The sequence below is a fragment of the Alternaria novae-zelandiae genome (assembly GCF_023758075.1).
Source record: "Alternaria novae-zelandiae strain BMP 2774 chromosome Unknown scaffold_15, whole genome shotgun sequence".
Classification (NCBI taxonomy): Eukaryota; Fungi; Ascomycota; class Dothideomycetes; order Pleosporales; family Pleosporaceae; genus Alternaria; species Alternaria novae-zelandiae.
Genome location: NW_026056975.1, coordinates 661,552 through 677,674, shown reverse-complemented (window position 1 = coordinate 677,674; position 16,123 = coordinate 661,552). Strand labels below are relative to the sequence as shown.

Below are 16,123 nucleotides of genomic sequence, written 5' to 3'. Positions count from 1 at the left end.
CAGTCACTTTGTTTGCGCTTCGCGCACCCCACCGCCATCATGAATTTCTGGGAGCAGATGCTTCTAGTGTTTGGCCTCCTCTACGGCGTGCTATCCAATGTCACTGTCGCCCACGACATCTGTGACATTCTGTTCCGCGGTATCCTACACATCGATTTCTTCGAGCTGCAGCTGCACAAGCATCCTTCCGAAGATAGCATCGCCGAGCTGTAAGTAGTACCCAGGCGTGAACGGTGTGTGACATATATACTGACTCAGGAAACCAAACTTTAGGCGAATGGCTCTACTTTGTGGTGCATTCACCTTCATCTACTTTTTCTTCCTTGCTCCTCGTCACCCCGGCATGAACCGTCGATTCGATCTCACGCTTGGCACCTCTATCGTCCTCAAGGCAATACACTCGCTGGAATCGAAGATGATCTATTGCTTCAATAAGATAGACCTAGGTCTAAAGTCGCTCGAGAGCAATGTCACCAAAGAGAAGAAATTCAGTAAACGCCTCTCGAAGAAAGCAGATCTTTCGGACGCCAGGAAGTTAGCCTCCAACATGCCGCGAAAGCATCTCCATGTCATCACCCGGAACTCGTTTAGTCGACGCCTACGCAAGGTCGAGAACCGCCTGGATCAAGAACAACTAGAACAGGTCCAGCTCGCGTTCAAGAACAACAAGCTCTCGCCATCGGTTACTGCACTGGATAACGTGATCACATCTCTCTTCACTGACCTCGCCGCACCCTCCACACACATCACACATCACGCCAACAACATCGACAAGCTGAAACATGTTCATTCTTCTGTTAGACGAGCCAGTAGAAAGAAGGACACCCGGATCGGTGCACTTGAGGACGAGAACAACGACATGTTTGAAGAGCTTCGCCACAAGGATGCGGAACTCGACACGGCTTTAACCAACGCAGCTGACTTGACCGATGACTGTCAACGATCGAAGGTGCTACTGCAAAAGGTGACCGCCAACAAGTTGAAAATCGAGGAGTCACTACGCCGATGTAAGATTGAGCTGCGACGGGCTGATGTCAACCACACCACCAGTTCCGGAAGAGTGGCGAGACTCGAGGACCAGATCCAGCTTATGCGTCAGTCCACACAAGAGGCGAACGAGCGAGCCGACGCTATCGAGGAAGAGCTTCAGGATGTCAAAGGTCAGATGAGTGGTCTGGAACGCGAGCGTGCAGACCTTGAGACTGAGCGCCATCAACTTCAGATGAAGTTGAATACAGCCAAAGAGCAGTTGAACGGTGAAGATGGTCTCGAGAAGAAGACTCACGATCTGGACGCTGCCCACGAGCTCGCTCGCCAGCTCAAAGATGAAATCTCGGCTCTCAAAGAGCGACACGCAGATGTCGTCTCCAACAAGGAGAAGGACCTGAGAGAACTCAAACAGCTAAACAGGGACGCTATTTCTCGTAAGAGCAAGGAGATGCAGGAGCATCGTAGGAAGTATCAAGTCGCTCTCTCAACCAAAGAGAAGAAGGATGAAGGCTTGCGCAACGATCTCGCTGCTACAATCAACGCCAAAGATGCGGAGCTCGAAAGATTACGCGCCGAACATGCTGTCGCCATCACCGCTAAAGATAGGCAGCTCGAAGCCAAACACCAGTCTGAAGCTGCGATCATCACTCGCCATGGAATCGAAACGCAAAAGCTTCGTGAAGAGGTCGATTCGGTTAAGCTTCAAAAGGACAACAAAGTCAAAGAGCTTGACGCTCTTGTATCTAGCCATGATGACGCAATGCGTGAGCTTCGTCAACAGCTCGATTTGGTCACTCGGCAAAAGAACGCCAAAGCCCAGGAGCTGGAAGATTCTCGCACCAAGCACATCGCTGACGTGGCCGACAAGGAGAAGGAGTTTGACGACATCGTATCTCGCCATGAAAGCCAAATACAGGAGCTGCGCAAAGAGCTCGATCTGGCTAGGGACCAAAAGGCCGATGAAGCTGAGAAGCTGGAAATTTCACAGGCCGAACTTGCTACCGCGATCAATCTCAAGAACGCAGAGCTGCAGGAAGCACACTACGAACTCGCCATCGCCATCTCTGGCAAGGAATCAGAGATTGGCACACTCAACACCAAACACGTCGCTGCCATCTCTGGCAAGGAATCAGAGATTGGCTCACTTCACACCGAGCACGCCGCTACTATCGCTCGCAAGGATGCAGAGCTCAAGAAAGCCCACGACGACTACGCCATCGCCATCTCTGGCAAGGAATCAGAGATTGGCTCAATCCACACCGAGCACGCCACTGCCATCTCTGGCAAGGAATCAGAGATTGGCTCACTCCACACCCAACACACCGCTGTCATAGCCCGCAAAGATGAGGAGCTTGAAGCACTGCGTAAAGACCTCGACATGGCCAAGCTCAACAAGCAACCATCCTCAACCGATGGTCTGAAAGTCCTTGTCGATTCACAGCAAGAGACAATCCTTTCCATGACAAATGAGTGGAATGCAGTCTACGGCATCATCGAAAACGTCAACATGTGCCTGCCATCCGTCCTGAAGAGGTTGGGCAAGCCTTTGAACGATCGCCTTCCAGAGATAAGGGCCAGAATGCGACGCGACTCTGAATGTAAGCTCAGAATATTCTTTACCAAAATACCCCTACTAATTAATTGATAGTCAGGCCTGCGGAGCACCTGGGTGACCTTGAGACTGCGATGAAGATACGTCGTGGACGGTATGAGCTGGAAGGAACGTTCGATCACCAGTGGGAGTTCTTGAAGAAGTTTGTTCCTGCACTTGTGGAGGCTCATCCCGACGTCAAAGAGCTGGCTAAGGCCATTGATGACACTTTTGACCGGCTTGAGGAGCAGGTGGTCCAACCCACCAAGGCGCCTACAATCGCGCCCGCCCCAGCGAAGGCGACCCCAGAGAAGCCCCCGAAAGATACATGTGCCTGCAAGTATCGTTTCTTGGTGACGGATAGCCAGGATGCCTGCCGCGACCATCTCGACGGGTGCGATGACTTCGCGAAATGGACCCCCGAGAAGAAGAAAAGCCTTCTGGGTAAGCTCGATTTGACTGGCTACCAGCAGCCGAAGCAGACAAAGCCGAAGGCAGAGTCGATTACGTGCTGGCACTGCGAGCGTGAATTCGACAAAGCACACGGGCAATGGTTCCACGGCTCTCATGTCAAGGTAACATTATCCTAAACAATATCTATTCAGTGCATTGCTAACATACATGCGTTCTAGGTCTGCAAAAGGGGCGCCCCCAGCTTCGATGATGTCCCCGGCTCGAGCACACCAGGACCGAAGACTCCCGTCACCACACCTTCCAGACGCGCCCCCGTGATCGAGCACGGCTGGCAGAATACCGGGTCAGCGAAGAAGGCAGAGACATCAGACTTTGTTTCTAGTGGCATGGGGAGCAGCAAGTATGCGCGCCGATAGATTCTACAAGGCTCTAGGTCCTTGGCCCGTGGAAGGGAGCAAGGACATTGAGTAGAAAGAAAGAGACGGAGACTATACCAATCAGTGCGACACCACTAAACTGGGTGTCGTCATTGATGGCGAGGTATAGGACGGATACAGTGCAATGGACGACGATGATTTTGTTGGATTGTTTTGGGTTTGCGATGGCGTTGATGGAGCAGTTAGTGTTTCGATACCCGTAGGATAATCTCAAAGTTTGACAGCACACACGGGTAACAAAGCCTATACAAATCAATAGTTCAGGTACCTGGGATTCCGTGACTTTGGCTACAGCAGTGATGAGGGTATCGGTGTCTTCCTGGACTAGTGCGGTGTTCGATTGGGATCTTCGCGCACTCTAACTGCAAGATGCTGGTGTGCGAGGCTGGTTGTCAGACCTCTGCACTGCATTGGGCGGTAAGAGCATATTCCGTTGAGTAGCTTCTCGTCGTTAGGTAATGGATGTCAGGTTGGCCACATCGAGCAGTGGCGGTGAAGGAGAACATTGTGCGCAGCTCTTTCAAGTGGGCTCGTCGAAACATACTGAGTAGTTGTCTTCTTGTCGACAAGTACCGAACTGGCAAGTGCGGCTCCAGCCTGTCAGGCAAGCTGGCGTTGGCGTTGCCAGGCCGAGTCACGACAGCGAAGAGCCACTGTGACTATGACTCCACTTCGACTGTCTGGACGCATGGAATAGGCTTCTTCGCTGTGGAGACGCCGCTGGGAATCGACTCGCAACGAGAATAGGGGACACCCACGACGCAGGTCCGCGGCTTCGCGCGAAGGTAAGTTCCGCGTTCGATAGACCGGCCAGTCCATCTCGTCACGTTGTCACAAATCTCGTCATCAGCACCAGTCTTTTCAAGGACGAAATCGAATCCTAGCAGCTGGAATGCGATTGGCGAAACATCCAAGCATCGCCACATCTGGGTATGATGGCAGATCTCCAGGGATCCAGAACCGTAGCATAAACTTATTTGTTTGTTTGCAACGGACGACAGGGTCTCCGAACCCCAAAAGGGATGTGCCAGAAACGACGATGCGAATGTTGCCGGGTCGTTAGTAAGGAAGAGGCTCATGCGCAATTAAAGCTTGAGTAGTCGGGCAGTCCTAGGCCAAAGTCGTCGGTCGGCAAGCTCAGGTACCACTCCAAACTTTATGGCGCACAGGCCGGATCGATTTAGCCGGCTGCCGCGGTGCACCTGGACAGAGGTAAGCATTGTGTAGCTATTTTCGATGCGACGTCTCTTCGTTATCGCAGCTGCTGATGAGAATCTCTGTTGGGAGAGGCGGAGGATGACGGATGTCAGTCGCGATGGTGCTGGTGGTGGCTGAAACAAGCCTAGCGGCACTCCTGGAACGGCGGATTCCACCACCTAACTGCAGCCAAGATAGCCGACCTCACGAACTCCTGCTTGCGCTACCACCCACATCGGTGTGCGACTCGACGACATCACGAATAAAGGATGCGCTAATGCTACTATTTTCCCCTCGAACGACCCGAGCTCAATCCACTTTAGTTTCAAGGCCGCAAGGCTGCACATTCGCACGGTGCGGAGAAGCCAGGCTAACCTTCCCTCCCTGCGCACATCGGGGCATCTCCCGCAACTCTAACCTGCTTTACCCTCACTCTACCCTGCGCAGCTCAGGCATCTCCCGTCTACCTGCCGTCGATCCCGCAGCAGATAGCGTGAAACCGACAATCTAGACAACCCTTCATCACTCTTTCAATAGAGTCACTATGTTTCGAAACGAAGCTACTGTGAGGCTCGCCACCATCATGCTCAGGGGCCACTCTGGTCACTGACTACGGCTGTCTACTACCTACGAAAGGTCTACCATGCGACTCAGAACCCTCGAGTATAAGACCTCATGTTCCCAGCGCCAAAAGTAAAAAGGCATCAGCTTTGATCTCATCTACTTCACACTTTCGCTTTCAGCAACCAACAACACTTTCGTTACTACTACTACTCGACTTTATTAGTCCTTACTATCGTTTGTGCAGAGCACTTCACTTCTATCACATTTTTACTCGATCTCATATCGCCAATCGTCCAATACTCGACTTTCGTCAAACACATAAACAACAACAACAACAGCAAACATGAAGTTCCAAATCGCTCAGGTTCTTGCTATCGCTAGCATCGCTACTGCTCTCCCTACCAACTACGGCTCCGGCTCTGGCACCACCCCAGCTGCTCCCATCACCACTGGAACTTCTCCCAGCTACGGATCTGGCTCCAGCTCAGGCCCCAGCTACGACTCTGGTGCTTCCGATGAGACTCCCAGCAGCGGCAGCGGTGGAAAGCCCAGCTACGGCGGCGGCATTGGTGCCGGTCTTCCTGGACTCGGTGGCTCTTCTGGAGGCAAGGGCGGCCTCGGTGGCATGATCGGTGGCTTCATGCCCGGCGGCGGCAAGCTTCCTGGCCTCGGTGGCTCTGCTGGTGGCAAGCTCCCTGGCATCGGTGGTGGCCTTGCTATCCCCGGCATTGGCGGCGCTGCTGGTGCTGGAGGTGCTGCTGGTGGCAAGGGCGGACTCGGCGGCTTCGGTGGCCTCATGGGCGGACTTGGCGGCGCTGGCAAGGGCGGACTCGGTGGCCTCGGCGGCCTCATGGGCGGAATCGGCGGTGGTGCTCACGGTGGTGCCAACGGCGGTGCTCACGGAGGTGCTGGTGCCGGTGTAGGAGGAGGTGCTGGTGCTGGTGTCGGTGGCTCCGTTGGTGGAGGTGCCCACGGCGGTGCTGGTGCTGGTGTTGGTGGAGGAGCTGGTGCCGGCGTCGGTGGCTCAGTCGGTGGTGGAGCAAACGGTTCTGTCGGCGGTGGTGCCAACGGCGGTGTTGGTGCTGGTGTCGGCGGTGGTGCATCTGGATCCGTCGGTGGAGGTGTAGGCGGCTCCGTTGGAGGTGGTGCCAACGGCGGTGCTGGTGCTGGTGTCGGTGGCTCTGTTGGAGGTGGTGCTTCCGGCTCTGTCGGAGGTGGCGCTAACGGAGGTGCTGGTGCTGGTGTCGGTGGCTCAGTCGGTGGTGGTGCTGGTGTTGGCGGTTCCGTCGGCGGTGGTGCCAACGGCGGTGTTGGTGCTGGTATCGGTGGCGGTGCTCACGGCGGTGCCGGTGTTGGTGCTGGCGTCGGCGGCGGTGCTCACGGTGGTGCTGGTGCCGGTGTTGGCGGCTCTGTTGGAGGTGGTGTTCACGGCGGTGCTGGTGTCGGTGCCGGTGCTGGTGGTAACGCTGGTGCCGGTGTTGGCGGCTCTGTTGGTGGCGGTGCTTCCGGATCTGTTGGCGGTGGTGCTGGTGCCGGTGCTGGTGGCTCTGGCTCAGTTGGAGGTGGTGCTTCGGGCGGTGCCTCTGGCTCTGTTGGAGGCGGTGCTTCCGGCTCTGGATCTGGCTCCGGCTCTGGCTCCCACTACTAAGCGGTCGTTGCTGAAGCATCACGCATGCTTCTTGTACATTAGACTCTGGATTGGACGAACGTTAGGATTCGAGATATGACTTTTAATTCATCACTTTACTTAAAACCTTTACTCTTTTGCAACCTACTTTGATCCTCTATGCTTCCTTGACTCAGACGAAGAAACTCCTTCTATCAGTAATTCTCATAGCTTCAGGTAAGCGGCAGACTCAGAAACAACACAGTGTTATCCATCGTTGCCACTGAGTCAGCCCTTACTCCAACATACCCAGCACAGCCTCCCAAGGCCTCAACTCCAGCTTCCCACTCTTCGCCTTCCCATCCAATTGCCTCTCATCATAGTTGCCAGCAACCCACTTCTTCACTTTCAAGTCGCCCATCTTCTCCCATACTGTTTGTTCTCCACTGAAGTTCAGCACAGTGATGAAAGCATTCTTGTCACTCCACCGCCGATAGGCAACGACCTTCTGATCCTCCATATCAAGCATCTCGAAATCACCGTACACGAAGACGTCCTTGTTCTCCTTGCGACACTCGAGACCGCGCTTCCAGAATGCGCGAACGGAGAGCATACCGGGCGAGGGTTCAGGATTTGCAAGTTGAGCTGCGGCGTTGATGCTGGGATAGTCGTCGTTGACGCGCATCCAGGGCTTTCCGCTGGTGAAACCGGCTTGGGCGGATGAGTCCCATTGCATGGGTGTTCTGGCGCTGTCGCGAGCTTTGCGTTGCTGTATAATTAAGAATAAGTAGTCAGCTTATGTCTCATTTCCTATCGCAGATCGTGCACCCTGGACTTACCATGATCTTGGCTGCTAGGGCCTGCTTTTCTGCATTGCCGGGGTAGAGGTCGCGGTACTTTTTGAAGAAGTTTATGCTTTCAATGTCCTTGTACTCCTCGGGTTTCCACTCTTTAGGCACGTTGCGCATGCCAATCTCCTCGCCTTGGTAAACGTATAACGTTCCGGCGAGGGTAGTCTGCATTAGGCACAACAATTTTGCGCCATACTCGCGCCACTGGTCGCTGTCATCGGTGAACCTACTTACACTCCGAGGCTGGTCATGGTTTTCCACGTAGAGCGAGTTCCAGCCGTCGCGCTCGAGCATCAGGCGCTGCAGCCTGTTCACGATCTTCTTCAGGTCCCGCGCATCCCATGGCTGTAGAGTATATTTGAAATCGCCGGGTACATTGTCGATATCCACCAAGTCGAAGACGAAGATCATGTTCAGCTCTTCGTTTTCGGCACCGACGACTTTGATTACTTCGTCATCATCGCGGACGAATGGCATTTCTCCGACAGTGAGCGTATCGTATTTCGAGAGCACATCGCGCCGAAGTTCCTTCAACCACTCGTGTAGTCTTGGGCCGTTGGCGTAATACTTGTCGCCAGGCTGGTACTTGTTGTCTTTGACCGAGATGGCCGCATCCGGGAATGTCTGAACCTTCGATATCATGTTGATGACATCCATGCGGAATCCAGAGACACCCTTGTCGAGCCAAAAGCGCAGAATATCATGTACGGCTGCGCGCACATCGGGGTTTTCCCAGTTGAGATCCGGCTGTTCGGGCGTGAAGAGCGATAGATAGTACTCCTGAGTCTTCTCATCCCAGGTCCACGCAGAGTTGGCCTCTCCTAGGATCTGCGCCCAGTTGTTTGGAGGCAGGCGATTTCCATCAGCATCGTACTTTGCAGGCTTCCAGATATACCAGTCGCGTTTCGATGATTCCTTTGATGATCGCGAGTCCAGAAACCATGCATGCTCTTCCGATGTATGGTTGACGACAAGGTCCATGACGAGTTTCATGTCGCGCTTTTTGACTTCTTTGATGAGGTTGTCAACGTCGGCTAAGGTGCCATAGCTGGGATCGATATCCTCATAGTCTGCAATGTCGTACCCCATATCCGCTACACAAACTCAGCATCTGGCTCACATACATCTTGCCCACTCAAGAATTACCTTGCGGGCTCTTGTAGATTGGCGAGACCCATATTACGTCCACACCGAGGTCTTTCAGGTAGTCGAGCTTTTGGGTGATGCCAGGGACGTCACCCCAGCCATCACCGTTACTGTCTAGAAACGAAGCAGGGTAGATCTGGTATCTTGTCAATGTCTGCATCGGCATAATGATGGGTCGTCCATACCTGGTATACCACCGCTTCTTTCCACCAGCGGTGCTTGTTGGTTCCGACATGCAGGTCTTTCTTTTGCGACATTCTGGAAATTCACCTGATGAATAGAGGCGTGGTGTTGTGAGGTTTCGTTGTTTTTAGCATTGCGAGATGCGGTGCATAGTGGTTCACGTCATAGCCGTATGTGGGCCGAGCCAGTCGCGATGGCCAACAGATGTAGTGCATCTCAACGCGTGGGTATCTACGTGGGGCGCGTCAACCCGATGTCGCGGGGTAGCCGTTGTGCCGACACCCAGCCACTCAGACGGCGACACCAACCTCCCCATGGTATTCTCCATTTCGATGCATCTCCAGATGTGCTTTCAGTAGTAACGTGCATTGTGACCTGGGGGCATTCGCGCAATATGGTAGATACTGTGAAGATCGCGTTGGCTGGCGTAGCTCACGCGCCAAAATACGTCACCAAGCGGCTGCACGGCTAGGCACGCGACCTCCTACCCTCCACAGAAACCGGATGAATGCTACCGTGCAACACGTACCTACAGCATCACTCCATGTTACCCTCGTGCTCTTAAAGCTTCAGGAACCCCACCGAATCCGGTCCGATAACACCAGCGACCAGCTAACACTGAAACCACGAGAGCTTCAGGAGCTATGACGTACGACAACGACGCTGAGGAAAGAGGCACGTCCGGCTCGCGCACCCCACTCCTAGGGAGATCAGCGCATCAGAGGATAGGACAGGAAAATGAAGGACCTGAATGGACCTTTACGAGTGTGCTACAATTCTTTGGTGGTGGCATCTATGCTCCCGACTCCACCACGTATGACCCCCTGGAGATTTTGCTCAACACCGAAGACGCAGACGAAAAAGACGAACTCACCACGTTATGGCGAGACAACAAGCTCAGTGAGCTCAACTTCGTCGGCGTTGTGGTAAGTCTCCGAACATCTCTTTCCAAGGTCAATACACCCGGCGCCGTGCCTTCCACGCCGGATCGTGACATGGCTAGAACGGGCACCGTCGGTTGCATTGGCTTTCCTCAATCAATATCAACGCTCTCGATAGCATCCGACATGCTAATACATGACAGGCCGCCCTTTTAGCTGGCGTTCTCACGTCCACCGGAAGCTGGCCGAACATCTTGCCAAATGGGAAGGAATCGCCATGGTCTGTGCGCACATCGTGGTACTGCGGTATCATATTGTCGCTTTTCAGCATCCTTACAGCTGCTGATCAGACCGTACGACTGCACCGCCTTTCATCACATCGCGATGGATTGGCCAATATTCGAAAACTGATTGCCAAAACGAATGGCGAGAAGAGCCACTCATCTAAGACTGGACGTCGGACACCTAGCTTACTACAAATCGTCACATGGCAAATGCCAGTGATGTTTTTGACCTCCGCTACTGTCTGCATGGTCGTTGGAATGTTTTTGCATGTCTGGTCGGCGACCACACACCTGCACCATCCAACACTGTGGGACGATAATACCAAGGTACGTTCGTATGATGTTCGTTCTACATAATGTTCTGACTCGTCCAAAAGGTTGCCGTCACGTTCAGTACTGTCGCTATCCTCGCAATGACGCTGTTCTTCGTCGGTCAGATTTCGCTTTACTCTCCAATTCGACAATGATGTCATACCCACGGACAGATGTTGAACAGATCTGAAATTTTGGGGGAGCCCATACTCGGCTTAGGCCTTCGAAGGCCTTCCTTCGTACCACTATAAAGACGATTTTTCAGCAATTTGGTTCCAATTCCACGAGTGTTTCTTCATTACTCGACTACTAGCAACTCCCATTCTGATTGTCGTGCTTGCGCTGGCCTCCGCAGTGTCGTTTGCTCAGTGCGCATGACCTAATCACGCAATTAATTCAAGGGTATAAAGCGACGGAAAGCGCCTCCTCAGGACTTTTGTACCCAGTTACTCTGCGGTTCATCAGGCAAACGCATTGTTTAACGCCCATGCTCACCTATTTCACTACTCGAACGAAGTGCCCTCCGTCATTGCGGGGTTTCCCCTTCTACAGATAGGGCTTGGCTCGCGAACTCCCACGCGACTAATACAAATTTCTATATTAGCTCACCGCATTTGTTATATACCTTCCTTACAGACTCAACTACGACCTTTATATCACAACGTCTTCCCCCACACCAGCGATTTCTTATACACAATCCGCTCAAGCAACATCTCATGGCGACGGTATCAACAGCGGGCTCGTACGAGCAATACAAGCTTGATACCAAGCGCTTCATCTTCTGGCTCATCGACACTGCGAAGAAGCGGGACTACGACATCGCTGATCCAGCCAAAACCCAGCAACCCTCGAGACGGCTGAAAGGCCAAGCGAGGACGCAAGCAAAGCAAGCGACCAACCAAGCGACCGCGTCGAAGACCAACTATGTTATCTCGACGGAAAAGATCCTGGACTTGGCAAATCATATCGCAGACCATAAGGAGACCTCGACAATGCCCAAGTTTGTTTGGTACTCCTACAAGCGGGCTGTGAGAACGCGCCAAGCCTACGCCGACCGCTATGCTCAGGAAGAACTGTCGGAGACGGCCTCGGACGATGGCCACATCTACTTCTTGTGGCTGTTGAAACACTGTCACACCATCCTAAAGAAGAAGATCGCAGTGCAGGCGGTCAGCCGACCGGAGACTGCAGCACCTGCGCAACTTCGATTTAACATCGCGACTGAACCGAAATCAGCGCCATCTCTCCTTCCGGTACCCGAATCCGCATCACAGGCTGTTGATAACAGTCAGGAAACCGCATCGGAAGAAATCACCGCTGCTGAGGCCGAACGAGAAGCAAAAGGTCACAAGCTGGATGAGCTGGCTCGGAAATTTGAGCTCGATATGAAGATCAAACAAGACGCGGAGGCTGAACTTGAAACGGAGAGGAAAGCCAAAGAAGAGATCGCTTTGAGGAAGTCTTGTCTAGCGGACGATATGCGCATCATCGTCGAGCAGCTGGAGTCCGACTGGAACGACACTCACAAGGCCGATGGCGATGAAGATTACTTGGATGAGACCCGAGCTACTCTCATGACCGAAGCTGCGTTCCACCTCATACGCCACAAGGAAGAGGCCTTGGTAAAAGAGGCTCATGAGAAAGGGCTGCCGCCATTCGATCCCTCTCTCGATGACGATGACTTCTTCGGCAAGACCTCAAAAGCGCTCAGAAAGATCGAGGCGGAGCGACGTTCACAACCAGGAGAATATTTGTTCTTGGCATCGCGGTCGATCATCCAAGATGATGTTGCGAACCGGCATTCAAACGAGGACTACGACTTCCTTGTTCACTACTTGTTTGAAGCCGCACTGGAACCAGTAAGTCTTCCTTGGTCCACCCAAGGTCTGATCCATAAACCCACTGATTACTGACCATTTTATAGCAAGCTAGAAGGTCACATGAGGAACAGTACCAGATGCCACTACTAGCAGGATCATTAGACGCTTTGTCTCGCGCATACGGGTCGCTAGGTTCTTTCGGCTTCATCTCAATGGTGTTCATATTCGCCGCCGAGTTGATGATCAGAATTCGAACGAAAGACCAAAACCGTTCGCTGAGGGATTACATACCAATGTCACGACGGGCGAGGGATGAAGAAGCCCAGTTCGCATCTTGGCATGAACGGGGAATCCGCTTCCCACATCTACTTCAGCAAGTCACAGACTCAGGGTACACACACCGAGGTCTGATCTTAGACCGGCCATTCTCTCATGCCCGGTACGCTAAGATGTGGAAGTTGCCGCGTGATCATCTATTCTACGGTTTGCAGGACGACTACCCGTGGCCTGTGGGTCTCGAAGTGAGCAACGTCATCGAAAAACATGGCGACAGGTCTGCGCGCCAAGTGGCCGCCGCTCGGTACATTCTTCCACCACGGGACGGCGATTTCTTGCGTAACACCATTCCGACTCTGAGAGCGAAGCTTTCCCTGGTTCACCTTTTGCTACGCGAGGAAATGGGACTCGGCTTTGCCAATCTCAGCCCGCAAATCTTCGCCATAGCCCATCTTTACAACTGCTTCCAAAAGCGGGGCTGGATCAGCGGATTCTGGCCGGAGCTTGACCTCATCATGGACCGGCATTCGAAGAAGATCTTCTCCACCGCAATACCCACGAAGCCAGATGAATTCTACTCGCGCCTACTGCTTGTAGCCGGGTACTCAACCACGTTCATCAAGAAAACTCGGAATGCGGACAAGGACGTTTACAGTCGCCGCGATTTTGGGAAAGGCACCCACAAGACGTGCGAGTTGGAACCGCTTCCGATGACGAAGATTCTCCGCGACTATGTCCACCAGAGGGAAACGGGAGTGCGCACCTGGTATCGCATGGATGAGGAGATGGCCAAGCACAGTAAAGTCTCTTCGCGGACACAAGGTTCTGGCGACCTGAACATCTTGTCATTCATCAAAGAGCTTCGCAACTCAGAAGAGCTTCCTCGTGTTCTAAACCGCCTGGAATTCGACTACATCAGTCTGACGCTGCAATGCAACGAGGTTTGCGAAAAGATCGATACCGAACAAGCAAGGTTTAGCGCCAGCGGAGAGAGAGTTCACAAACAGGCGGACTGGAAGTCGCCTACCAGCGACGGGTTCATGGTTGTGGCAACGCTCCTCGGAGATCTCGACCGCGTTGTGATGAAGAAGAAGCGCAATCCCAAGGGAAACATGGACATGGCAGATACGACCATTGTTGTTGACGCAGCTGTTCGAGTGATGCAAGACTTTCTGGATGGGCTGAAGAAGTAGGAGAAGAGGCGGACGGTCTGATTAGGCAGTTGACTTGAACAATGATACCCCAAATAGCATCTTCGCGGAGTAACTCGGATAGACCGTTATTGGAAAACTTCCCGTATAGCAACAATGCATCAAATCTCTGACCCCACACCATCTTCGCTTCATGGCTGGTTCACTGCACTGATATCAGACCGGCTCCCCACCTGTGTAACAATTCAGCTCATCACATCTGTCGTGTAAAACTTACTCCGCATCTCTGCAACCCGGTTGAGGTCCCAAAATCCACATCCGCCAATCACATCGTGGCACACGGGCTGCGGCTGACTGATGGCTCGGGATCACGACGCCACTAATAAAGCTTCGTATATGCACTCCAGAACTACAGTGCCCGTGGAATGGTGTGATAGTTTCCCGCGCCGGCTGGATCGCTGGGAGCCAGAAGTGTCGAGAAAGCTTAAATTGGAGCTAGAGTCTCGTGTGGTGGTGCCAGTGAAGTGTCTCAACCTCATCCTTCTGCAACATGCGTCTTCTCAACCTCTATTCCGCTAGTCTTTTCTTGTTCGGTGCAGCATCTGCGTACGGCTATCCAAGCAATTCGTGTGAAGATTTGGCCTTGGTACTGCCTAACCGCACCTTCTTCCCCGCAGCATCGACCTACAACGCATCTATCCAATCGTATCCATTCCTTCAGCTTCGGCTGCGACCATCGTGCATCGTCCGCCCAACATCCGCAAAAGATGTAGCAATCGCCATCAATATTCTGCGAGTGAGCAACAGCACCAAGTTTGCGATCAAAGGCGGTGGTCATAACGCGAACGCCGGCTTCAACAACATCGATGATGGCGTCACAATCGACATGCAGAGCATGAACAAGGTTGAAGTTGCGCGAGGAGATCAAGTTGTGAGGGTTGGCGCGGGGGCGCTGTGGCAGGACGTATACAACGAGGCTGAGAAGCGGAAACTGACGGTACTTGGGGGTCGCATCGGCGTCGTGGGAACAGCTGGCTTTCTGACTGGAGGTAAGCTGAGATTCTTGTAACCAATCTTTGAAACTAGGAGACTTACCAACAATGCGCAGGTGGAATTTCTTTCTTCAGCCCAGAGCGCGGATGGGCATGTGACGGCGTCGTCAACTTCGAAGTTGTACTCGCCAGCGGGAAAATTGTCAATGCCAACGCTACATCGCACTCTGATCTCTTCGCGGCGCTCAAAGGAGGGCAGCTCAACTTCGGTATCGTGTCGCGCTTTGACCTGAATGCCTTCCCTGCTGGTCCCATCTATGGTGGAAGAATCGTTTTCGGGCCAAATGCCACGACGCCTTTGCTTTCTGCATTTACCAATTTCAAGCTCGGGGAATATGATCCATATGCAGCGGGCTGGGTCACTGTGCGATACAACCATACGGCAGCGACGTTCACTCCAGTGAGCATCATGTGGTACACACGGCCAGCGCAAAGGCCTGGGGCACTGAAGGCGATTTTCGAGACCAAGCCGCAAGTCATAAATGGCATGGTTGAAGCTCCGATCAGTGAGCATACCAGGAATGCGTCGAGACAAGTGGCTGCAAACCCTCAGCGCACCATCTGGGCAACGACCTCTTTCGCCGTCTCACCGACGATCATTCATCGCATCCACAGTTTGTGGAAAGAAGTCGTCCCGGAGATTGCGGCACAGTACGCCTACGCCAAACCAGTCGCGGAGATAACATTCCAGGCTCTTCCTGCACCCCCTCGCAATGGCACATCGCCCAATAGCTTAGGCTTTGAACCAGACGAAACGCCAGAGAAGGATCTGGTATTCTTGCAGATAATCTTCACATTTGAGGACGCTGCCGCTACCGATGGTTTCGAAGAGGCTTTGAAGGACTTGGTAAAGCTAGTTGAAGGCCTGACGAAGGAAGAGGGTGTCTTCCATCGATACAAGTATCTCAACTTCGCAGCATCGTTTCAGGATCCGCTGGGAAGCTATGGCGGAGTTGAGTTAGGAAGGATGAAGGAAGTGGCGAGGAAGTACGATCCAACGGATGTTTTCCAGACCCACGTGCCGGGAGGGTTCAAGCTGTTTTGATACATGGCGCGAATGTGAGGAGCAACGGGCGTGAAGACGTCGCGGGCGCGTCGGTGGGGTGGCTGGGACGCGTCCACGCCCGCGGGTGCGGGCGACATCGTCCAAACCCAAACTGGCTAGTGCAGGGGTGAGCTCCATCAAACGTACGCAACCACGACCGCCGTCATTTCATTAGAAAATTGCGTCCAATATATTGAATTCGTTGCTCGTTGCTATGAACTCTGGGCGATGTATCAGTGTCATTAAATATGGAAAGTTCCAAAGAAGGCGGATGTCAAGACGTTCCGCTGAGCCGCGCGCGATGCTGGCGATTTAAACGCAAA

At 53.2% G+C, this 16,123-nt stretch overlaps 6 protein-coding genes across 6 annotated transcripts; 5 read left to right on the top strand and 1 right to left on the bottom strand.

Moving 5' to 3' along the window:
- Window positions 1–39: 39 nt before the first annotated feature.
- Window positions 40–3,411, top strand: J4E88_007410 (uncharacterized protein; the record flags this gene model as incomplete). Its single annotated transcript, XM_049401027.1, has 4 exons — window positions 40–209; window positions 259–2,588; window positions 2,639–3,156; window positions 3,214–3,411. The coding sequence occupies 4 exons, from the start codon at window positions 40–42 to the stop codon at window positions 3,409–3,411; spliced, it is 3,216 nt and encodes a 1,071-aa protein (XP_049253339.1).
- Window positions 3,412–5,536: 2,125 nt separating this feature from the next.
- J4E88_007409 (uncharacterized protein) lies at window positions 5,537–6,841 on the top strand (the record flags this gene model as incomplete). The annotated part of the gene is made up of 1 exon (XM_049401026.1): window positions 5,537–6,841. The coding sequence occupies one exon, from the start codon at window positions 5,537–5,539 to the stop codon at window positions 6,839–6,841; it is 1,305 nt and encodes a 434-aa protein (XP_049253338.1).
- Window positions 6,842–7,094: 253 nt separating this feature from the next.
- On the bottom strand, window positions 7,095–9,053 carry J4E88_007408 (uncharacterized protein; the record flags this gene model as incomplete). The annotated part of the gene is made up of 5 exons (XM_049401025.1): window positions 7,095–7,568; window positions 7,639–7,815; window positions 7,885–8,744; window positions 8,797–8,932; window positions 8,982–9,053. 5 exons carry the CDS (start codon window positions 9,051–9,053, stop codon window positions 7,095–7,097), a joined length of 1,719 nt encoding a protein of 572 aa, XP_049253337.1.
- Window positions 9,054–9,623: 570 nt separating this feature from the next.
- J4E88_007407 (uncharacterized protein) lies at window positions 9,624–10,611 on the top strand (the record flags this gene model as incomplete). The annotated part of the gene is made up of 3 exons (XM_049401024.1): window positions 9,624–9,905; window positions 10,064–10,471; window positions 10,522–10,611. 3 exons carry the CDS (start codon window positions 9,624–9,626, stop codon window positions 10,609–10,611), a joined length of 780 nt encoding a protein of 259 aa, XP_049253336.1.
- Window positions 10,612–11,172: 561 nt separating this feature from the next.
- On the top strand, window positions 11,173–13,745 carry J4E88_007406 (uncharacterized protein; the record flags this gene model as incomplete). The annotated part of the gene is made up of 2 exons (XM_049401023.1): window positions 11,173–12,315; window positions 12,381–13,745. The coding sequence occupies 2 exons, from the start codon at window positions 11,173–11,175 to the stop codon at window positions 13,743–13,745; spliced, it is 2,508 nt and encodes an 835-aa protein (XP_049253335.1).
- Window positions 13,746–14,253: 508 nt separating this feature from the next.
- Window positions 14,254–15,800, top strand: J4E88_007405 (uncharacterized protein; the record flags this gene model as incomplete). Its single annotated transcript, XM_049401022.1, has 2 exons — window positions 14,254–14,752; window positions 14,812–15,800. 2 exons carry the CDS (start codon window positions 14,254–14,256, stop codon window positions 15,798–15,800), a joined length of 1,488 nt encoding a protein of 495 aa, XP_049253334.1.
- Window positions 15,801–16,123: the final 323 nt, after the last annotated feature.